At 47.5% G+C, this 24561-nt stretch overlaps 1 protein-coding gene across 4 annotated transcripts in view; it reads right to left on the minus strand.

The window, feature by feature from the left end:
• Positions 1-263: 263 nt before the first annotated feature.
• Positions 264-24561, minus strand: part of Kek5 (leucine-rich repeat, immunoglobulin-like domain-containing kekkon 5 protein) — a 148039-nt gene continuing 123741 nt past the window's right edge. For 2 of the 4 annotated variants that reach the window (XM_076911025.1, XM_076911026.1), the window contains 4 exons: positions 22129-22193; positions 7413-8314; positions 5516-6038; positions 264-1305 (listed from right to left, as the gene is read on the minus strand). In XM_076911025.1, the coding sequence (XP_076767140.1) occupies positions 452-1305; positions 5516-6038; positions 7413-8303 (2268 nt within the window). In that variant the 5' untranslated portion in view covers positions 8304-8314; positions 22129-22193 and the 3' untranslated portion in view covers positions 264-451. Of the gene's footprint in view, positions 1306-5515; positions 6039-7412; positions 8315-8720; positions 8840-18086; positions 18306-22128; positions 22194-24561 lie in introns of those variants that run through there. The other 2 variants (XM_076911027.1, XM_076911028.1) reach the window with 2 other exon arrangements.

Below are 24561 nucleotides of genomic sequence, written 5' to 3' on the forward strand. Positions count from 1 at the left end.
CCTCGCGACCGGTTCGAGCGTTCTTGTATCGCGCGAGCGTCACCGCGAAGAATCGCGCGTCGATCACACAGGAGCCGCACACAGCATAGTCAGAAACCCTGTCACACGACGCGAACCAAATAAATTAGAAGATACGTAAAAACAGGGAGAAAGAACACGGCGATAAAAAATAATGAACGTCCGGCGAAGGCGTCTCTGAGCGAGGGGTGCGCGCGACGATCCGATGGCGTCCCCGTGGTCTTCGCATCGGACGTGGAATCCGTCAGCAGATTCGCCGGCTGATCTCGCGCGTTCGAACCGAAACGCTATCGACCCGTCGATTCAGCGCTGGGGTCGTCTCTTCTTGAAAGGCACTACCGGTTTATTGTGGCTTCGGTCATGTGTCTCTAGTCCTCGTCATCAGCACGGCTACGACCTCGCGGCCTCATCTTCGTCGACCGACGTACGTCGATCATACCTCCGTGCCGTCCTCGCCCTCGTCCTCGTACAGGGGTCCATTGGTGGACTTCTTCTTGGGCTTTGGCGGCGGTCTGGGCGGCACTTTTCTGCTCAACGTGTTGCTGCTGCCCGACTGTTGTTGCTGTTGTTGCTGCTGTCCAAGAATGTGGCTACTGTCGGTGGATTCGTCGGCGAGCTTCATGGGCCATTCAGCCGCGCCTTCCGGCGCGGCTCTATCCAGGGGGCTGCTGGTCAGTATGTTGGGCGTGCTTCGTTGTATGCTGCCGTAGTGGGAATTTGGTGTCCCCGGGAGTGGTCGACTCCTCATCGACGACAACGGCTCGGGGCTTTTGTTCAAGGACAACACGGAGCTACCGTCCGCGGTGGTTCTCAGGCCCAGGTTATCGTAAACCGGTTCCAGCCCTTCCGTGGGCGAGGTGGGCGGTCCGCTGCTCCAGCTGGGTGCTCTTGGTCTCCGTGGTATCGTCACGTATCCGTGACGCGGAAGCACAGGCGCGATCGCGGTGCTCGCGAGACCGTAGGGGGTGACGCTACGGTTGTGCGGCAGGGTCTTGAACGCGGCTGGATATTGGTTCGAGGGCGAGCCGTACGTGGCCGCGGTTGGCGTCGCGTGTTGACTAGGAAGACGCGTGTTGTCGGGGGCAGTGGACGCCTGGCTAGTCGGCGATGCGCCCCGTCCGCCTGAGAATGCCAACAGATCCGGCGGATACTGGCGGTAGCTTCCGCCTCCTGCGCGGCACAGGGTGCCCGTCCCGGGCTCGAGCTCTGGGGTCGCTCGTTCTTCCCTCTCGTCGTCGCCAACGCCGCCGATCACTCCGCCGCCGACACCGCCACCGATACCATCAGCTGCCAGGACATGAACAAAAAAAAGAAGGGCGAACGTTAAGAACGAAAAGTGAAAGACGCGATTAATGGTAATTAAATGATAATTGAAAAAGAAAACTTGGAGAGTAAGCGGCCGTCGATCCGATAGTGGTAAAATTCGGTTAGAGACGGACGTGTCAAGCGTGGGTTAGTTGAGTGTCGGGGTTTCATCAACTGCACACGTTGCACGGGCAATGCGATTTCGTTCAGGAATGAGATTTTGTTATTTTCGTGGAACTAGGCGAACATTCTCGCGTTGCTGTGAACGCAGACGCGAAATTTTTATCGTCGATCAGTTGCGGTTTATCGAGGTTGTTATGCGCGATGTCTTCACTCTTGGTTTTAGAAGTAACAGAAAAAAAAAGTTGGTTAGTCCATTCTGTATCACTATAAGTCGAATTTTGCACTCTTTACACGAGGTGTGGCAGGACGGATCGTGACAGAGAGTGATATTTGATTCGTATAGCAAGCATTTACGTAAACGTGGATGTCAATTTTGAAAAATTCTGCTATTTATTTGTATGGTTTGTATCTACGCGTGTTTCCTGAGTTGTATCACCCGTCCTGTCACACTTTGCATACACGTTCGAGCACAAGATATTTTACATCTTTTGGATACAGTCACAGGGAATGTTTGGATGCATTGCAGATTGGTTTTCCCGGAACTAAAAACGCGTTCTATACCTGCGTAATCCATACAGCAGGCAAATAGATCCTTATGAAAACTTCCAAGTGAGGGGAACCACCCAAGTATTACTTTCATTATCTGAAGAAAGTATCGATAATTTGCATTTCAGTTACACAGGCTTTAAATACCAGCCGAATGATGTTTCATGATTTCGAGACTCACCTGATGCCAGGTAAAAGCGTAAAGCACTGTAATTAAACGATAGAAAAGAGAGAGCATGCGAATGAAATTAAGAAATGTTAACCTACAACAAGAGAGAAATATTTTCAATCGATAATGAAATTAAATTTCGATGCGACAACGTAAGCATCCGTCGATTGCATCACTGTTCGTGTAATCGCGCACGATTAAAAAATGTATCGGTTACGTTTAAAGGGGGAAAAGTAATCGATAAAACATCAGCGTATCTCTTGAATTTTGAAACTGTTACAAATCATCCGCCGGGAAACCTGCTATTCCCTATCTATTGGAAAACTACCCTTCGAACCGATCACCGGCAGCGCTGACGTTTTATATTTCGAACAGTGGTAGCTGAAATGCTAAGTTCGCGACTCTTCGACGATAGGGTCTGTAATGATAAAAATATCTAGACTCGCGGTATCTTCGTTGCAAAGGAACTACTTCGGATGATACGGTGTAACAGTATCGGTGAGCGTTATATAACCTGGAAGACCTGTCACGTTTTCTATCGCGAAGACACGTAAATCGATCGTGACCTCCGAGATAAAGTTGCAACGGGAGGGTAAAAAGTGGGTCGTGGAGCTATAATTTAAACGACGACGCGACTCCTCCGCCTCCGCCCGTAACGAATCTGTCAAGAAAATGAAGTACCGATCGATGTCAATGCACTTGGCTGTTTTTTCTTTCGTTCTTTTTTTTTATCGCGTTTCGCCCGCCAGTCAATGACTCGCGTTCTCCAATCTTCCCTCAGCGGTGGTGGTGTGTCACGTGACTGGTGATGCCCGTTCCAGCCTCGATTCTCGAGCGACGATTTCCGCGCGAACGAGAACCTGTCGCTAATGACAAGTGGCTACGAGTCGGCAACCGTGAAACGTTTGTCGCAATTCGCGTCTCGTGTCTGACGAGACTCGCAACAAAAATAGAAAGTAGGCCAGAGTATTGGATAGAGAACGGTTGCACGCGACTAAACCTCCCGCCGGCATGCATTTACGTAGAGAGACTGTGCGTGTAGAGGTAGTTGACGTGCAGAAGGTAGCTTGTTCAGTCACCGAGATCCTCGACAATTTCAATTACCATCTTTGAGAGTGCATAGACAAAGAGACGCGGGATTTGCATACGGTTCGCGGGTACACACCGGGAAGAATCGTCCGTATCGTTCTCAATAAAACGGCAGCTTGCTAATTCAGGACAGAGCGCCGCGTAATGATTATTACCCTTCCCTTTGTGCAACCCGCGGCAAACGTCGCGGAAACCGCGCACTTTCCTTCCCGCTTATCGCTTTAATCACCATTCTGCGCGTACACAATCCCAACCGCTACCACCCCTTATTGTTTCCTCTATTTCCATTACTTTCGCTGAACAGCGAGTAACCGTGTTTCAATTAGCAGTAACATCTTTACGCTCCTCGTCACATTTTTCGTCGCCCCTCGCTCTTTAACGCGCCGTTCCGACGTTAGTTCACGGGCCTTCCACCCCACTACATTACTACCCTCTCTATTTCTCGTTGATCGCCGTTATTATCGCCATCGTTGATTCGTTCGCGAGAGAGAATCGTGTATGTACAACGCCGCCACGATAACGACCGATAGTAAAGGACAAAAATATTTAGGCTCTCTTAAACAGTTAACGCACATCGACGTATACTATAGAATTTACACCTCGGCGTGTACGAGTGATCCACGTATATACAGTGTCTAGCAAAATAACCGTTCCGCGATCACGTCCCGTCTAATTAACGATATCTAACGCGGGGAATTTCGCGCGCGCGGAGCTTGTTTTCTTTCTTTCGCGGGAAAACGAGGTTGCCCGCGGAGAAAAACTCTATCGATAACGACCAGACGCAAATGACGAATGCCTTTCTCCTCCTTCTCGATTCCTCCGCCACCCGGACCACCTTTCCCACTCTCTATCATTACACGCGTTGCACGCTCTCATTAATCTTGCAACAGTCTTGGTCGATAGTTGTTAACCCGGGATCGATGGCGCCTCATTTATCTGCTGGTTGGGATTACTGAACCTCCCAACCAGGCATTTAACGTACGACACGATTGTCTTCGAGTTAAATACACTCGCTATATACGATTCAATTAATCTATTCCGTCCCTTAATTAGCGACGATACTCGGTTAGGCACCCCTGCACGGGGCGAACGAGTGTTCTCGAAGGAAATCGGAAGATTAATGGCCGTTGCGTTTAACAATATCTAAATTCGATTTCGTTTCGTGTACCATCGATTGATCCTCGCGTTAATATCAACGCGATCATTTCTGCTGTGAAACGGTGCACGCTACACGTAGGTGTAAAGAAAGCGTACCAAGTGTTTTGGTATTATTTGCTTCGATTTTTCCTATTGAAATTAATGTTGCACTCGTGTAACTAGTTAATGGTAAACAGGACCATGTATCAAGTAGAATTTTGATAAAGTAGCCAGCAGAGAAACGGAGTCGAGTTGTTTAGCGATACAACTCTGTAATATTAACTTCCTTGTGTCTACAAATACCTACGATTCGTGTTCTTCTTTTTCAAATATACGATTTTTTTTTCTAATAGCTGTATCGTTCAATCGTTTGACGATCTGTTATTGTACTTTATTATACAAGTATCATGAACACCTCGACTTGCTCCTTTTGAAACCACGTCTGACTACCGATTTTAGTTAAATTATCCCCTTCTCGAGCTTCTTCGCTTCTTTCTCTTAAAATCAAACTGACCCCACCTATCAGATATGTACCACGTATGGATAATCTAACCCTAGCATGGATAACCCTGTTAAAGCTTAACTTACCATTCCCATGGTCGTCTAAATTGGAATGAACAAAAAAATTGATCCCTCATCGATCCCGATCAACCCTTAACTGTCCTAAAAGTATTCTAGAACATCTCTGGCCACGTTAAATTTAGTAAAAATGTCATCAGATAACGCACATAAGTCTCTATAGCTTCTGCTTACACAAATCGTCTTTGATTCGACCAATGCCAACGTGTACACGATATTAAGCTCCGTACGGCGAAGAGAAAGTAAAATTCCAGGCCCGTTCAAACTACCATTAGAATTTCATCGAGCCAGTTAAGGGGTAATCAACGCGAAAGAAACCCTGAACATCCATCGTTCCGAGTTCACTCTCGGAAGGCCATTACTCGTTCGATTTCCTCGTTTCGTGCGAGCGTACGTAGCACGCGAGCGGGTGCGGCACCATCGAGCCCGTGCGAGCGTCGAGCGCGTTCCACGGGACGTCACGGCGTAATCGCCCGGTCGGGAGCTAACAAATGGTTAGTAGCTAGCACCTGGCCACACACTGTTCGGTAATGTAGGCGGTGTACTGACCGAAGATCGAGTCGTTGTCGAGCAATGTACGGTTCAGCTCCGTCATCTCGGTGCCGTGCGACGTCACCGAAGGCGCCTCGTACCGTCTGGGCGGCTTCACCACGGGATTTATGGTCGTGATCAGGGACTTCTCCTGTTCACCTAGGCCGTGGTGCTCCATCGTCGCCGCTTCCAGACTCTTCTCGTCGTGTCTGGTCCTACGCCGGCGGCAGTAGCACACGCAGAAGAGCACGGTGCCGATCAGAAGCATCAACGCGGTCAAGCCTAGCCCTAGAGCGAGCGGCAGGCTGATTATATTGTCCTGGCCACCTATAGCGCCGCCAACGATCATCAGCGTCACGTTCTTCTCGGTGTTCCCGCCAGGGCTCTTCGCCAGACAGATGTAGTCACCCTTGTCGGAGGGTGTCACGTCTGGTATGGTCAGGTTCAGCCATTCGTGGCTCGATCGCAGGACGTAGTTCTTCTCGCCGTTGTGCCGCCTCGTGTCGTTGTTCAGGATCCGAGTGCGATAGACCCAGGAGAGCTGAAGTTTTCAAACAGACATTTCTCGGTTAGGTATCGCGTAACGCGATCGCAGGTTGGTCGCGCGCAGTTTATTTTACGCGAGATGGAATACAAGGATGGTGTGTACACCTTTCTCGTTCTCCGGTTAACGGGTCTTTACCTCTGTCATTCTTACCGTTGCTACAGAGGGCACGGCAACTTGCCTCGAATCGCGGCGTAAACGCGCGAAGAACAAAAGTCTAAGCGTGTTCTTAATTTAAGTTTTCGTACCGTGGAAAGACCGAATAGGCTTCGCTATTCCGCGCAAAGGCTCGCGTAACTACGTCCGCCTTTTGTACGTACGATTTCAAAAGACGCCTGTTTCTCCCTCCCCTTCTCTTTCTCTCTCTCTCTCTTTTCGCTTACCCTATTCTACTCGGTCGCGTGTCATTCTCCGTAGAAGCAAAGGATTTTCATAAAATGAAAAAATTCCTGCGACACAGTTTTTCGACTCGACCCCGGTTCGCCTAGACTTTTCAATTATTTTACGCACGAAAAACAATTTCACATTCGCTCCCCGGGGAAAGAAGAGTGACGCGTTAAAATATTTTGGAAAACTATACACGCGCGAATAATTTGGTTTCGGGAAATCAATGTCGCATCGATTTTTGGACGGAGAAACGTTCAGTTTCGCGTCGTACTTCCGAACCATTTAACATAAATAAGCGCGGTTCTGGAACGCGCGCGCTACCCTCCGAAATAAAAGGATTCCGGAATAAAAGCATTTCGTTAATCCGCTGAATACGAAAAGCTTTCATACGCGCTTCGAAAATGTCAAAGATGGTAACAATAACTGATAATCCCCCATACAAAAGTGAACGTTTCCACGTTGCGTCCAAATGCCCCGTACGCGGTTACAACTGAAACAAAGAAACGTGAGTTTACAGCGGATAAACATTAAAGAATCTCTTCCGGTTCGAGATCAGAGAACAATGTTGAGGCCGAGATCGTTTAAAAGCTTTCAGGGTAAGTTGCTTGAATGCGAATTTAACCGGCGCGATCCTTTCAACAAACCTAACCCTCGCGTCGAATCAACGAGGGAGAGAAAAAGAGAGAAAGAAAGAGAGAGAGAGGAAAGAATTGTATTATACTAAATTGCTTGCAAGTTACTGTGGATTACCGCAGTCAACGTTCCCACGGATTTACCGCGTTTTATAATACTCCCCCATACTGGTCCATCCTCGTTTCCACCCTTCCCACTGTTCAACCGAGCGTTTCCCTTCCAAATGAATAAAAATGTATATAAGCACCGAATGATGGACCGTATTACGAAACGGTAGGATGGGACTGACTAGAAAGAAAAGTAATCGCAGACATTTTTTAGGGGCTCGCGTGCATACACGCGCGATCATACCTGCGGTCGCGGGATACCAGTAGCCTTGCACCAGAACGTGACGTTCCCCTTTCCAATTTCAACCCTCACAGAGGGCCCGATCGTGTAGATCTCCGGCCTACACGCGAACTCGTTGCTGGTGATCTCGTCCCACATCTTCCCAGCCAGGCTGGCCGGCTGCTGGCACGTGGTGGGTTTCGTATACAGCTTCCGCTCGATCGCCCAATCGCGGAACCGCTTCAGACGGCAGTTGCAATTCCAAGGATTATTCTGCAGCTCGAGGCTGCCGAGTTTCGGCAACGCCTCGAAGCTCTGCATCTCCAACGCGCTCAAATTGTTCCCGTTCAGGGTCAATAGCCGTAATTCCGGTAGATTACGAAAAGTTTTCTTCTCTATCCGTTCCAGCTCGTTGTTGGACAGCATCACCTTCTGCAGGTAAACGAGATCGCGGAACAGCCCGTTCTCCAGCACCTTCAGCTTGTTCTCGTTCAGCAGCAGCACCCTCAGTCGTTGCGTCTCCTCGAACGTGCCTGGGTACAGCGTCCTGATTCTGTTCGCGGACAGATCGATCTCGATCACGATCTTCAGCCCGTTAAACGCGTCCGTGTGGATCGACTCGATCTCGCATTTGCGCAACACCAGCTTCTGCAGATTGACCAGCTGCACGCGGCTGAACGAGTCGTGCATCAGGTGCGTGATACGGTTCCCGGTCAGATCGAAGTTCTGGATGTCCGGCGAGAGGCCCTCCGGTATCTGCGTGAGGTTCTGCCGGACGCATTCCGCTGTCTTCCTGCCGGATATCCACATGCACTTGCAGGACGTGGAGCATTGCGCGGTCCAGTCCTCCTGGCTCCAGCACACGACGACCACCAGCGTCGAGTAAAGTAACAGCTTCGCCGTTCTTAGCTCCATCCCGAGGATTTCTGTTAACAAGAGAAACATGACGGCCAAGATTAGAACGGACGTGTTACTCGGTTTCAACGGATGATGGGGTCGGACGTAATTTGCGGAGGTAACCGAGCACTTCTCCTAGAGGTTTCCATCGGTATGGATCTCCCCGCGTTTCAATGTCTACGAAATATTAAGGAGATTTTTACAAACGTTTCGTATTCTTAATTCGATCTGAATTTAATCACGATTATATTACGTCCAAGTAGAGAAGATTAAGTTTAGTCAGCGATAAAAACCATTGACGACGTTATCAATTAATGTTTCCTGCGGAGCGGCGCTCGTTATCGAGCGTAATACCGGGTAAACCTAGTCAGCAGCTCCGAGGAGCATCAACGGGGAGTATATTAATTAGAAACATTTTTAACCCGCAGGATTCACGCAAAAACCTTGCACTTCCGACCTGGGGGATAGTTGCAAGACCGAACGATACGATCAACAAAGAGGAAACCCAAGTTTCTCCGTTATCAGAGAAGTCCGCGAGCGCAGTTCTTTGCAATACTTCCGAGCCGTCGGCAATGGTCGCCACCCCCGTTTGTTGCGCACCGCCATCCCCTCGATCTTCCTTTACTTCCATTCCCGCCTGGTTCCTTCCTCTTTCTTCTCCTTTTTTTTCCTTCTCGTGTTTTCCTCCTTCCCCCGGCTGTGTACCGCCCCAGCCCCCGTTTTCTTTTCTATTTCTTAGTCCGTTCCGTTAATCTCGAAACGAGTCCGGCCGAGCCACCACGGCCGTAGACCGTTCGTAATTTAACTTAATATCGCTTTGGTGTCCCCCAACCGTCGGCGAACGCAGCGTGGCTGAAGTTAAATTAATACAACACGACTCCGAGTACATTTTACCCCTTTTATTATCGTCCGGGAGTTCGAGGTTGCGCATCAAATTACTCTTTCCGTCGGGCACGACGGCGGGTACAATTCATTTCGTGCCTCCCTCTGGGACTACAAGCGGGAAGGAGGGATCGAGGGAAACGGGCGAGCGTCGCCGGCGTCGTTCTTGCCATTTGAATCTACCCCGTGCGACGGTTGGAACGAAGAGAACGTAGCCGGAGGTGGCGGTCGCGCGAATCGTGTCTCCCTTTCGGACGATCGTCGACGGGAAATCGGAGACGCGAAAAAAAGCTTCGAATCCTCGAGCGTCGGTCTCTCGCGACTCGGTTAATTGCAAGTAGATTCGATCGGACGCGTCGCACGGCGCAGCTGGCGCGTCGGATCGAATCGATTCTTTCGCGAGGGATACGTCGTAATAAGGAACGTCCAGAAACGCGTTTTAGCGACGCCAGTTCCCACGGGACCGCTACAAGCCGGGGCGTAACGTCGATTACACGAATTCAATTATCGCGCGCCTCCATTTCGCGGTCGTGACGTGGCCCTAGCACGACCGACAAACTACGTTTGTCAAGTGCCTGCCACCAGACCCGCGCAGAGCGGTTTGCCCTCCTCCGATCAAATATTTGTAATGAGATCATGTAATTACGTGGCATCAACGTCTGGCTACGACAATTCCTTATTTCACAAAGAGGGACATCATTGATGTCTGATATTTCATGCTAAATAAATTTATTCAACATTCTCAGAGTCGCCGCTTCATCTGCGAAATCTCTCATCGAAGCTACTCCTGCGATGGTCTCTAAGACGACTTCCTCTGGGTTTCAACGGCGTCCCTGATGACTTCCTTTGAGGTGTACCACTGATCCTTCGCGTCTATCGGTGAGTCGCCTGCTTTTAAGACCCTCTGGTCACTTAAATCATGTCGCAGGGTAGGAAGCTCCAATCGAGATAGATGACTGTATCATACAATTCCTTTAACGAGCGATGGGAACATGGTTACGAGTTTGTTTCAGCGATAATTAAAATTGTTACACAATGGAAACGACGATGCGTATTGTTATTGCTAGAACGGTAAACGATATTTAATAATATTCAAGTAAATCAATTATTCATTTCGTCCTCATTAAATGTGTTAAATGATTTAATCCTTTAATTTTCAGTCGTTTAATTTTCGCGTTAATAATATACGATAGAAATTAATTATTGAATTTATATTCGTTGGAAATGTTATCTTCCTATTTTCATACCTGCTTCGCGAATAAAGCTGAACGATACTCCCTATTTCGTTCTTAACGTTACGATAATAACCATCGCGGTTGTTTTCACGCGTTCTTCGCAGCGGGCGAAGGAATTCACACTCAACTAGTTAACCTGCGGTGTACGCAGAAATAAAAGGCGGAGGAAACAGGGGCGATCGAAGCGTGGCAGAAAAAGGGCAAGGCACCCGGGAATTTATTTCGCCGAAGAATCGAGACCCTTTCGGGTGGCGAATCCCTCGTGGATCGCGGGAACTTTCCACATGCACGGCTCTATCGCGCGAACCCTCCACCGATCCTCCTCCACGCGAGCTGGAGAACTTTTTGAAGTCTCCGGCCGCAACGGCATGGTCCGCGTATACTTCAGCCTCATCCTCCGTCCCGCAGACTTTATCGTCGGTAGACCAGAGCCACGATTCTTTTGTGCCCGGGTCTGCGGTGAGCCATCGCTCCAAGACAAAATAAATACGGTCCCGGGCTTCATTGCGCGTCCCATTTTTCTCGTTACACCGTACCCCGACCGTCTCCTCCTTGCGCGTTCGTATTCTCTTCTTACTCCGGCACTCGCGCCACTCCTGGCCCCGACGTTCCCGCCGCGAGCTTTTCCACCCCATCCCCTATAACTTTCAGCCACTGAACGGCCGCGGCCCTGGTTTCACCCGATCGTTCTAACGCGCATCGATCCCTCGCATTTGACTTGTAAATATCCGGCGAATGAGGACATTAGATATGCATAAGGCGAGAGTAAAGAGTTTATACGTAGAGGGGGATGAATTGTGTTTGGTTAAAGGCTGAAGTTTCTTTGTTAGCGTCAGTGATACCAGGAAAGGTTTGACGCGGGTAAACGAATTCCTCGCGATAAGTGGTATACACAGGATGAATTTAGTGAACGTGGACTTGTATCTCTGAAATAGTAAAAGATTTAGAAAAGCAGCTCGTTAGGCGAAGTTAAGTGGCGTCTATAATGGAGATCCTCCATTTCTCTGAACCATACTGGTGGGAAGTTTGGTTAGAGAAAACTTGCAACACTCTTTACGTATAAAGAGGAAGGAAGCGAAGAGGGTGAGTTTTAAGGCAGCGAAGAACCGTGGCGACACGCTGGAACTGGTGTCCTCTGGAACCACCGGAAGGCGGCTTCCACGGGCCGTGTTCCAGGACGTGCATGCTCGGAAGGAGTCTGACGTGGACATACGTCTTTTACTTAGGCACGCGTGCGTGTAAGTCCAGCCCTCTCGCGACGTTTTGCATAGCCGGAGGGAAAGGTCGAATAATGGGACGTAGTTTTTCTCGACTAGAGGCGGAATTTCAAATTCGTGCCACCCCTATCAATCAAAATCGTCCTGGTTTTATGCTGTCTTGTCTACCGTGGCGTTTTCATAAAAACTTCATCGATCATTCTCGACTGTATCTACCAAGATTCCTATCTGTTCTCTTGTTTTTAATTATTTCTTCTCGTTTGATCTTCAGGTCTGGTACCCACGCAGCGGGGCTTCCGGTGGCAGGCATTGAGACGAGATTCAGCTGAAATCGTAATATTATTCGAACGGCGAGAACGAACAGACGATTGAATATTGTAACGTTACACGTGCAGAGGTTGAAGAGTTAAGGGTGAACAAACGGACCGCGATTTTATTTACAGAAACGTTCAAATTGAATTTTCAATCTGGGAAAACCGCCACAGCGAGAGCAAAGCTCTGGAGTATTCGGCGCTTCGCGATTAATACATCCGCGGTAGATTCGAAAATCGTTATTCTGTCCACTAAACCAATCTCCGCCATTGCCAACGAGATCGACGAATTTTTCCCTCCTCTCTTTTTTTTTCTACCGACCCGTTCGCCCATTTCCTGCCAGTTTTTAAGTTCAAAACGTCATTTTTGCGTTTCAACGATATTTTATTTCCATCCACGGATTGCGTAGGTGCATACATATATGCATGCGCGTGTATTTCGCGTAAGCACGGCTCGTAACAACTTTTCTAGCAAGCCAGAGTTTCAGCGGATCCGTTCGCGGTATTTATTGTATTTCCGTCGTCGGCGAGGCCCTCCGCGCTTAGTATCCGCCATTTCGCGTAATCGGTTGAACGTCGAAACGGCGAGCAATGAATTACGAGGTGATCACTAGCTTGGCCAGCTATTATAAATCCATATCAGTTGCCCGAAACTGTCACCGGTACGTTTGGACGATGCGAATGCAGCGTTCGCCCGACCAATCATCGGCTGTTAGTTAGATACGACGATATAATTATGCGATATGTTAATTAGAACCGGCCACGGGAACCTGTTGTCCGTTAATTCGCTTACGCGACGAGATTCGTTGACGACTGTCATTAGCCGCGCGGTTTCGACGATCAAAATCAAGATTTTCACGTTCCTTTGGATACTCGATTTTTCCTTTAAACGCCTGAACATCCGCGGTCTGTTAACGGATACTTGCTCGAACTTGTTGCAACTCAAATGCGATTACGATGAATGAAGATTGAGCTGCACCGCCGGTTGAAAAGTTATTCCGGCTTCTTACTTTCCAAGGAAGGAAAGCGTAAGAGGATTAAACTTGTGATTATCGGATTAAAGTCTGAGGGGAATCAATCGACTATTCGCGGCTACTTCTCTGATTAAGTACGAGTTCTGTCCATTGCTTTCTTCAATTATTTTGCAAATGCTTTTCGTAAAGAAAAAGTAGGAACGCATGGTAGTAGATAATTCGCAGATGCCAATGATGATTCTTCTATCCTTCGTCAGTGCGAACATCGATGTACAAGTAGTATGTTAATTGAGTTCGCACATTTTTTCCGCGATGAATCCTCGATTACCTTTAGCGATTGCATTACGCACTCTCGTATTTTTTAATCGCGCACAATTCCCCGCGCGGGGTTTGCTCGCTAGCTCGCTGCGTTTAATCATCCTTGAATATCTCCCGATGCATTATGCACCTGCACGGACCGCGGAATTTCGAGTGACATAACAACGAGTCACGCTCGGGCGATTCGATCGAATGAACTGCATTGATCGTGTCGATCGCAAACGTACGTGGCATCGATTTTCTAATACCTTCCATAGTTGACGAAATTACGAACGAGAAACCCTTTCTCTTTTATGGTAAAATAATCCTGACAAAAGAACGTATGTATTTTTTTCATTGCCAAATTTGAGATAATCGAATAGACATCGTATTTTAAAGTTGCTAAAGAAACGATATCGATCCTGTAGAAAGTAGTCAGAATTAAAGCTCGTCATATTTGATTCGAAACCGATCGAGCCCTCTTACGAAACAACATAGAAACCTGCAACAATTGGCGGAAACAAAATCCGCTGTACGGCTCGGTGAACGAAAGATCTTCCGTTATTCTCGGTCGACCGGTCTCGCCAATTAAACCATCTAGACCGTGAACGAAATTCTTTCCCTCGAAAAACCACCGCGCTCGAACCGATTACCGCCAGTCGTTTCGTTTTATTTAATATCCGTGACAATCGATTCGTTTCGTTAAAATGCACCAGCTCGTATTATCGGTCGAGACGAGAGGAACAGGATGGAAGTGAGAGGAGGGCGCATATGAAACGAGTCAATTCGCGGCGTATCTTCGGGTCAGAATGTAAAAAGTTTCGCAGGTTCACACCCGGTCGAGGTATCGATCGGATCCGGTGTAAGACAACGTGAACCCGCGGGGTGTTTGTTCCTTATTATACGAAAGTTTGCACGAGAAACGGAGGATATCATCGAGTCGGTTCAAGAACGCGAAGCCAACGTGTGTCTAGGGAAAATTGGGCTCCAGAAGCTGGGCGTCCAGCAAGTGCCAACCCCACCTCCTCGTGGTGGAGCCTGGGCGTCGGACTTGTCCGATGGCTAACGGGGCTCTGGCTAGATCGAATAAAACATGGATGAGACAATTTGGGTGATCTATAAATTCGATGAGTTTAAGAACACGTTTCGTAGAAACATTGGGTTCCGTCGAGTTCGAACCATTTCTATCGGTCGAGTCGCTGTTTCATAGGTAATTAACGAGAGGAACGTACGAACGTGAAGCAGCGTGGAAGAAAATAGATGGTAAGAATGTAACAGCCTCTCGTTCCGAATCCTGAAAAGTGCAATAGATTTATGGCGGTCCATAGATCCCGCATTCTGGAAAAACGTTACCCACCCCAAATGGAGCTTAAGCAAAACACTAGGTGGTCGACAATCCATTAGCCTCGCGGGAGGGTAGGTCCGTGGTTAGGTAAATACATCATTGCGCGGCAACGGCGAAAAAGATAAGAAAGAATGAACGTTCCCCTGGTTTTTATCATCAATCTTCGTGCGTCCTATCTGAAACGAGTTTCGAACAGGTTCGAGGAAACTGCGGGAGGAGTTGCGAATAATTATTCACGGGGCAAGTGTCTTCGAAGGTAGCGGGATCGATTCGCGGGGAAACGACGCTTGTAGAGATCGAAAGAGCATCGAAGGAGGGTCCCTTCCCTCGGGGGTGGCGTCCTCCTCTATATACGGTACATTATATTCCAGTTACGGCGGGAACTTGGCGAAGATTCAGTTTCAAAGTGGGCCGCCACGGGGGCGTAATAACGAAACGGCGGTGGAAAAGTTTTCGCTAAATTGCTTGGTCGAAATACAAATCGCCGGCCGGCCGAAGGCAAACCGCGTAGACATCGAGTTTGCCTTCCGTGGCGCAATTATATTATCCCGTTCGAGGGTGCGCCATCTTCGTTCGTCTTCGACGCGTTCCATCTCCCGGCTTAATTCCCTCGGACAAGAATTAGGGGTAAGAAGTAGCAATTTGTACCGGGTAACTTTTGTTGGTCGAATTCCCGGATAGCACTGTTCGAGCACGGTCAGGGATTTTATACGCGTTTAAAATCTATTCCCCGGTCTTTGAATTATCATCTTGATTACGCTGCTCTTGTTCGTTTTGATTACACGCACGTATACATGGCATCGGGGATCAAAATTTGCGGGCAACTAATTCAAACGAGTTTTCCATTGGATTATTTTTAAGCGCCGATCTCTATAAAAGTCAAAGTGGATTTAAAAAGTGACGTGCGCGATGGGCAGAATTGCATCCTGCGAACCAGTTTGAAAAAGCGTTTTTATAAATCCTTCGTCAAAAAGGATCTAGCTCGGCGATCCTAAAAGCATAACGAATATGGGAAAATTTCTTTCGGCTCTCTACTAGCAAATCCCGTGCGTGCTAATTAGTTTTAGTTACTTGTACATTTCCAGGGAGATGTATTTTGAGTTTTATGAATGCGGCGAAAAATCTCGTAACGTGGATCAATGATCGAGGTCTTCAGTAGAAGAGCCGTTTTCAACACTGTTTGGACTAATGTCACAGTTTAAAGATGTAACTTGGTCAGGCGTGTTGAAGAGCTTGTAACAAAACGTCCGCGAAACTCGCGTGTTCCGTTGCTCGACAAATCCCCCATTCTGCTCGTTTTTATTTTAACGCTTCCGTTGGTTGACGAGAACGAATTGGGACAACGTACTTTCTGCTGAAAACCGAAAAGCTTTCAATGCGAGAGGCAATTGTCGCCGTTAGGCGAAAATTAATGGACCGCTGTACATTAACGACGGAAAATACGTTATTCATCCAATAATGGATATTCCGCGTGTTCGACGGTGCTGTATCGAAAAATCGAAAGGGGTGGCTGGTCGGTCGGTGCGCCGACCGCGAGAGGTACCGCAAGATATTTCATAATTTCACCATTTTTCGATCAGCAGACGTGTCACGCGCGAGCGTTCAGCTAATTTCGAGGACCATATTGCCGCGTTCTAATTGATAATAAATGACAAACCGCTTAATCAGCTTTTTCGTTATTTATCGTTAAGCGTCCAGCGGCGTAAGTGAATCATTTTTCAATCGTACCGTTTCGTAGCCAAAGATTATCACGAATATCGTCTGGTCCCGCTCGTTGGAAAATTTCATTCCAGTTCCATTTATAAAAAAAACAAAAGCGATCGCAAGTGTTATTCGTTTCGATACAATGTCTTCTCCCTTCGATCGTGCAATGAAATTTTACGACCAGTCTAACCTACATAATCCCGCTTCGCTCTGAAACCTACCGCGGTTCAAAGGTTAATCGTTCCTCGCGGAAGAACTCGACGTTTTCTTTTCGTGGGGGAACCGCATCGGGGGAGAAGTTGCGCGCGATGCGCGCGGCTGACGCATGGCAATCGCAAAGGCGCCGCGCGGTAATCGACTTTCTAATTATAAATGAGAAACGTCGGGGTGCACAGGGAAGCCTGAACTCTCGCGGAGAGGTCATTTTCCGCCGATAAGCTGTTAATACTTAATTGCCAATGAATATCGATACCGTCGACGCCGGCTGTTCGAGTAATGGCGTTCGCTGATAACGCGATTTCATCGCTACCTGACGAGTCGCGCTTCACCAACTAATCTCGCGCTTCTCGCGTTCCACCGGCCCCGCGAACGAATTATCGTCCGCTGTTTTCGAGAGAGAATGACAGTTCAGATATCTCGAATACGATCTTGACGATACCTGTAGCGCATCAGGGAAGAGAAATGAACGTCAGCGCACATGTACACACGTGTGCACCCTTCGTTCGATCACTCGATGAAATGCGATTTGATTCTCTCGCTACGAATAAGCACTTTTAGCCTCGTGAATAGTGCACCTTTAAATATGCAACCGCAAACATACCTCGATATGATCAAAATATGGCCACGAAGGATTAACGCGTACGTGTGTACGAGCACGGCTGACACAAAGGGTCAACAATCACCAGTAACGCTAGCGGTGCAGTTTCCCGGCATTGTGCTTGTTTCCAGTTACACGTCGGGTCCCTATAACGTGACAAGGATACGAGGGAAACCAAGACGATGCCCTAGAAGGCTCGTAGCAAGATATTAATATGGGTGCGGAGTCGATATACACCTGGTGCCAACCCTCCCGCTACGACACCCTTTATGTAACCGAACCTTCGGTGGTCTGACTACTCGCGTGCACGCGTGATACACACGAGCATCGTCTCCAGAGCATGCACATCGGCAAACAGCCGAGAACACAGCTCGTGATTACGAGATACAACCGTCTCTGGGGAGGTTCCTGAGGAGGAACGATATCGCGTCAAGAGAACACGCACGCCTCCTCGCTGCTCGCGACACTATTTACGAGCCGCGTCGTACGGGGGGTGATAACAATTTTTGAGCCTGGAACGTCCTTCCGGGCCAGTCTGTCCTTTCTTCGAACGGTCCACAAATGGAAAAGACTGGCTGCTCGCGTGGAAAGAGAAAAGGGGTGTGGAATTTGGTACCATCGAGCTGTCCAGCGTTAACCGTGTCCGACGAGCAGGGTTTCTGGGAAGGGTAAAAACAGCAACGCGAGATTCTTTATATACATTACGGGGCATATGTGTTCCCCCAGGCTCTCTTCTTGGTTTGTTATTTTGGGCCACGAAGGTGAAAATGGAGTTCTTCCTTGTTAGCTTCTAAACATTCTAATTTTACTTTATGGGTGAAAGAGGGTTAAGATGCCCGCCGCGCGTGCTTACGTTTCCTACGACGGCGATGGCCGAGTGTATACAGTTAGGGCTAATTTTCGTGTTCAGCTTTGATGCGAGCACGCAGGAAGGGAAATGAAAATGGGGATGTCTCGCGTTAAATGATTCAATCGTTCGTGCGTACTACTTGCTTAACTGGTCGGTATAATACACTTACGCCAGCAAAATTGCGCAGTCTTTTTCAGCGATTTTCTCTTCAAACGCAATCGCAGAGAAGATGCTCGATCGGCACAATGTTGCAGCTGTCGATATCGTAATTACGTATCGAGGACACGTAGTCATAATGAATTGCGAAACCGAGAAAAATGCACTTGCCTCTTCGCAGAGAGCGCTACAATTGCAACACGAATTTGACAAACATTTTTGTCATTTCACAACTTCTTCGCGCGTATCACACAATATCGTCGATCCACTTTGAGAGAAAAATCCACTTCATTGAAATTCAATCCACTGTATCGTCGATCCGGTAATTTATTTCGACTACTCGACGTTGATTTCGCTAATTATTTAACACGTTCGCCGGAGTATTTCGAACTGGACTGTTCTATACCACGGAATGTTTCGTTCGTAAAGATTCCCGAGCGCCACAAGGAAACTCGTCAAACTAAGAATAGTGGCGCGCCTTTGTTATTGACGCGGCGTGATTGAAGCGCGACGATATAATTCCCGTTTCTATCTGTCCGTTTAAATACTCGACGAGGCACGCGAGATAGAATAAAGCGCGCAGATGTCAAAGCAGACGCAGCTGTGCGCCGCAGGAAACTCGTATTTATCAGCGGATTGCTAAGATTATGGCGGACGATCCATCTAATGGGATGTCTCTGGTGATCGGCTTCATCCGTCTGATCAAAACGACTCGGTTGGTATATACACTACTGCTTGCGGGTACCCGAATACCTCCACTTTGATGGATTTTCCGTGATAATAGATGCTGTTACGTGGTTATCCAATTTTCGTAAATTAAAATTATTCGCCGTGCTCAAAAAGGAAACGGACAATGGACATTTCCTCGGCATCATTAAACGGTAAATTCGGCTCAGTCCTTTGTTAAACGCGTCAAACAGCGACGACGGATTATAATGGAATTCCGAATTGAATAGATTTTTCGAATGCGGAGCTGCTAGAAAATTCTATATTCGAATTTCAAACAAATACGTGAGAAGCGTATCGAGAGATCCGAGATCTGATGGGATCATCGCCATTCGTATATCCTGGTAACGATGCACCCAGGGATGAACCGAAGGACGCTGAAATATTCAGCGAACAATCTGACCCGCGTAGTAGTCGCGGGGAATCGTATTAAAATCTCTGCCCTATATAAAAAGATTGTCTGGCAGAAAATTGCGAACAAACGATAATGAGTACGCTATGCGAATAGAGCAGATAATGAGAACTGCTGGCGTAAATCTTCAGTTGCGAGATCATTTATTCAGAGGGAGGGATATTATATAAGGGATTTAAAGACCCCGCTACGATGCCAATGTCTCTGGTAATTTTCTTTCAGAGATAGGAGAAAGAGGGCACGCTAGAGAGAGAGAGAGAAAGAGGGGGAGAGATTAATTTATGCGTCAAAATGGAGGGAAAACAGAACGAGAAAGAAATATGGCCTTTTTCTCAACCCGATTAATTATCAACGATATTTCTCTGCCTTCTTTTCGTGATATTACTATCAACTGCAAATTAAAGGATAATCAAGCTGCGACGGTACAAAGTAGTGGCAGGGTGGCAAACAGAGTTCCATTTAATCTCGTCGCGAAATCATTTCTTCTTAATGTTTAGTTTCCACGTCCAGGATGATTACCTGCCTTTGTGGACCTTATCGTTCGTTTTTATCCTTCCGCTTCCTTTGTCCCCGGTTTACTTCGTCGCTCTTGCGTCATTCGATTGCGAATGCAAATAGAAAAGAAATCAAGGGGCCGAGTAACGTCCGGGATAACAAGTGTCTACCGTCAAGTTGCGATGTCTAGCCGCGTGACGTAATAGAACATCGCCATTACTCACGATTCTCGTTAAAATTTTATTGGAAATCGTTATCCACTGGCACGATGTTCTTTGACGCCAAATGTGATTCCTTACCGGCCTACGTGCAGCTTTAATCGCTCGAAAACTCGTTTTTATCACCCTCCATCCGCAAGCTCGCGTCGTAATGTTCATTTGGCCATCCGGCCGTAGAATTTTTCATAATCAATACGATTCTGACGACGAGAGTTTCCTTGTCGACTTTCCCTACCAACACGGCCGACTTGTTCGCCGGAAGTACGAAGTTTCCCTGCATATTTACAAGCCGCGTGTCGCCACGACGAAATTGCGTAAACTTTTCAAATAAGTCAGGGGATTGTGTAAATCATCCGAGGAACGCGTTGCTCATTGTAACTCGCGCCGTGGGGACGTTAATCAGAAGCTCGTTAAACCCACCCCCGCTGCGTGCCCGAGATTAATTCTGGAAACTCATTATTGGTACCAGACCGCGTTTTTCAGATTACCTCGTACAAATCTTCGTCCCTGGCAGATTTGAAAGTCGCAGTCGCGTCTGAAATTTATAACGAATTATCAGCAAAATCTGACGAGGGGCTTCAAAATTCCGTGGACCAGTGGAAGCTCGCGATTCCATGAAATGTTTATCCAACCTCGCAGAATCAGGGCAACGAGTCGCGTCGACACGCGATTCCCCATCACTCGTTATATTTCCCCTTGTAGCCCGATTATTCCACCGTTAACAGCGACGGTCGCCGGGAGGAAAAGCCCCGGGACTCCGCGTCTTAAAGGAGCGTGTTTTTTTTTTTATAATGAGCGGGCAGAAGCGAGACTTAGTTTTCAAAGCCCCCAAGGCGCACCCGCAAAAGGTCGGACTGGAACGCGCGTATTTTTTTCTCCTTTCCTTTTCACGTTCGCGCGCGATCCTTTGATCTCGCCCACGTCCCTGTTAGAATTCCGCTCTATCAACCGTAGACGCGCAAATGAGAAACCACCGAGCCCGTATCGCGACTCTTCGCCCCGTGGTCAAAATATCATCACTGCGGACAATAGTATTTTCCAAATTAGTCTCCCTAAAGCTTCGTTCCTGGGACCGCGAGCAGAACGACAACGGATGCTGATCCTTTATCCAGGTACTCCTCTGTTAAGTCATCGTCGTGTATAGAATTTACCATGAAATTATTGAACCACGGAATTCGCTAATAGTGCGGCTGGATATTATGCTACGTGGTGCAACACGTTTCGCGCTTTGATTTCTGACATGTGTAAGCTGGGTGGAGTGACGTAGTGGCCTTGTCAATAATAACCGACGGATCGTACTGTGGCTATTAATTTTCCTGTCTGTTTACGTTACATCGGTTATTCCATCGGATATTAACGTTAAATCGTTACGCGCATTGGTAATACCTCTCGGAAATTCGGGGACTTGGTTGACGTTTTTTCGTGATCGATACACACGGGGTACGGTGGAGGCTGTGACGCGCGAGGAATTAATTTTCATTTCATTTGATAGGATATAATGTCGTTTCGCTAAAGGATGCTCGTAGCGATGTTACAACGTACAACGCGAACCTCGAAATTGAATTCGGACTAACAAGAGAACGTTTCAAAGTGTTGATCGTCGATTTCGATAAGTTTCGAACAATAGCCGAACAGCAGCCATGGAACTTTGATGAGATCCCGATTATATCGATCGAAAATTTTGCTGAAAAAGAGAGCTTCGTATAAAAGGTTAAACGAGAATTCATTTATCTAAACGCTGTATTAAGAGACATGGTTTTTTGGGAACTGCGGAACTCTGAATTTTCCGATACTTTTATCTGCGAAGCCGCGATAGTTGGAGAGTTTAAAAATTTCGAAGGACCATCCCATTATGCCGGAACTCTGCGCAAACAACAGCGAGCGAAAAGTTTTCCCTCGCTTCCGTTCTTCTCCCGCGGCGAAAAGAAAGGACGCGACGTTTCTGTTTAGAAAATCAACTCGCCCGGTCGATTTCGCGCAGGAAAAACGGACGACGGTATCAGCGGGCAAAACGCGGCACGTTAGAATAGGAAGACAAACACAGGGGCCGGCATCGAGTAGACGGAAAAGTTTGAAATTTATCGACTTAATCGTTCCCCGCTAAGAAACGCGGTGGTTCCGGAGTTCCTCGAGCAAATTGGCGCCGGTTGCCTCTCTACACAATCCTGGATATAAATGTAAATGAGAAGGTAAGAAGTGCTTACCCTTAATTTAGACAGGAGCGAGAAATCCGTGACCGCCTTGAGCGTCACTTTGCCAACGGAGTGTTCTGAAACAGAGAGCAAAGGAGGAGAACGTTAATCGCGTTGAAAGGTGTTTATCGTAATCATTGAAACGGTCCACGTTGTCATCCTTCGATTCGATATCGCACGTACACTTTTACTCGATGACGGAAATTCGACGATCATCGTTTATTTATTAAAATCAACTTTGGACGTAATACTTTTACATCGAATTTCTATTCCCCCTTTTGATACCCGGTTGCTCGTACAAAGCTACAATTCCTAGTCCAGATGCGCGTAAATAATTCATCGCGCGAGGAAGATCCCCGCGTGCCCGCCGATTCTATTTCCCTGAGCAAACGTCCGAGTGGAAATGCGTCCTGGACAAAAGGGAGTGTTTTCCCGGTCCAGTTACGAGAAACAGCGGCGGCAAAGAAAGGGGACAGTGAAACGGTCGCGATATCAGTCATTCTATGTTGCACGTTTCAGCAAACAGTGGAACAAAAAACTTTCTATTAAAGAAAACAAAGGACCCCTGGTAGGAATCTATTCACGGGTTATGCGTCGCGTAAGCCGCTTTTCCTGCCAGTTGCTTTCTATTTAGCGTCGTGTGCCGGAAATTTGCGGGAAAAACCGAGATCCGGTTTGCATGGTTTTCCCGAAAACGTTCGAACGTTCGTATCGAGACGGGGGTTGGAAAGTCCGAGGTCGAAGGTAGGGAAGTCCTTTCTAAGACTAAGGTTGCCATTGCCACCGAATCGTTATCAAAAAGTGAACGTTGCCGAGGGTGAGAAAAAAGTTGAAAGCAAAGGGTGCGAATACATTCGAAGTCGACGTTTCATCGATGTATCGGTGACGATTCGAGCTTGGGCCTCGATACAGTCAGGACTCAGAGAGAGTCCTCGCTAACTTTTCCACTATGCGGCTGGTAACGTGAAATTGGTGACACATTGGGCCGTGTTCACGAACAGAAGCAGGATAACGGGGTAGCCCGTTTGTCTTTGGAATTGGAGCGGAATCGCTGGCACCGCGAAACTTCAGGTGGACGAAACTGGGAGTCGCCCTAGCCGAGGCGTGGAGAAGAAGATAAGGGAATCGAGACCCTGCGGAGAGCCTCTTTTTCTTCGCGCCAACTTCCTGCTAAAGATTTATTTAGCTGGCCTTTTACCATAGATTAATTTCGCGAGATAAATCCTGGTGTGTTGATTCCTGGGTCTCACGCAGGGATTTTGTTTGCGCCGCGCACACTCTAGCGTGAATATGGCGGAACGTTTGTGGAATAATGTGGCGCGGGTGGTTTCGGTTCGTACATTTTTGACCGCGAGATAGAGACGAAACAATAAAGCGTTCCCGTGTTCCGCAACAATTTAGCCGAAATGAATTTTAAACGGGTTACATCACGCGAAACTTCTTGCATTTAATCCGCCTTTCGTTTCAACGACGTATAAACTTGGCAGGGTGCCTTTGCTTATATTATATACCTACGAAACAGGTTTCGGTACTAATATTTATATTTCATATCAACGTTTGTTTAACGAAAAAAAGGCGTCACGCAAAATTTCGTGTATCGTTTTACAACGAAACAGGAGATCTGATCGTGAAATAAAATAATCCGAATTACAAAATTTCTCGAAAGTGTAGCAACGAAATTGCATAAAATATTGCCACGTATGTATAATCCGTTTGCGAGATTACGTCCCGAATAATTTCCAATAAAATATTCCAGCGGGGTTTCGCAACAAAATAATTAATCGCAATTATGTATTTATGAAATTACAAGATTTCTATTAACGAAAAGCACGTGGAAAACAATTTGATCGCCGTTCGATGGACATTCTCGAGCTTTGAATTGGTCCCATTCATTAAATTTTCCATTAAATTTCTGATTGTCATTTTTCTTTTTGATTTAAACTGCGCGGCAATTCCCTCGATAAAACGCGGAATCGTAACCGCGGAAATTTACGACGAAATTACCATCAAGATTTGAACGTTAAATACATCCGTCTAAGTCCCAGAGCCGAAGATCCGGCAAAGCTCCTGCAGCAGCCAGATCTGCTGAGGGACAATCCGTGGATATTGCCCGGGGTTATAATTAAGTGCTTCCACTTTCACGACTATGTTAATTGAATACGGTATCACAGACACCGTCTACGAGTTATCGATCGAGTCTGATTGGACGTGAGCTCGCAAAGGCTCCGGGTCTTCCCGAGGATCTTGTCCTTGTTAAATTCACGCCCCCGCGCACTTCTCCAAATGATCGACTGTTTTCGTGTCGCAGCGGACATTCATTTATACAAGGCGAGCCAAAAGGGCTGAGGACACAGATTTTACGAGGGCCAATCCAACCGCGTTCCAAACGCCCACGCGAGCACCTACCAAGCGAAGTGTTTAATTATTTCGAAAACGTACCCACAG

The sequence above is a fragment of the Xylocopa sonorina genome, chromosome 3 (assembly GCF_050948175.1).
Source record: "Xylocopa sonorina isolate GNS202 chromosome 3, iyXylSono1_principal, whole genome shotgun sequence".
Classification (NCBI taxonomy): domain Eukaryota; kingdom Metazoa; phylum Arthropoda; class Insecta; order Hymenoptera; family Apidae; genus Xylocopa; species Xylocopa sonorina.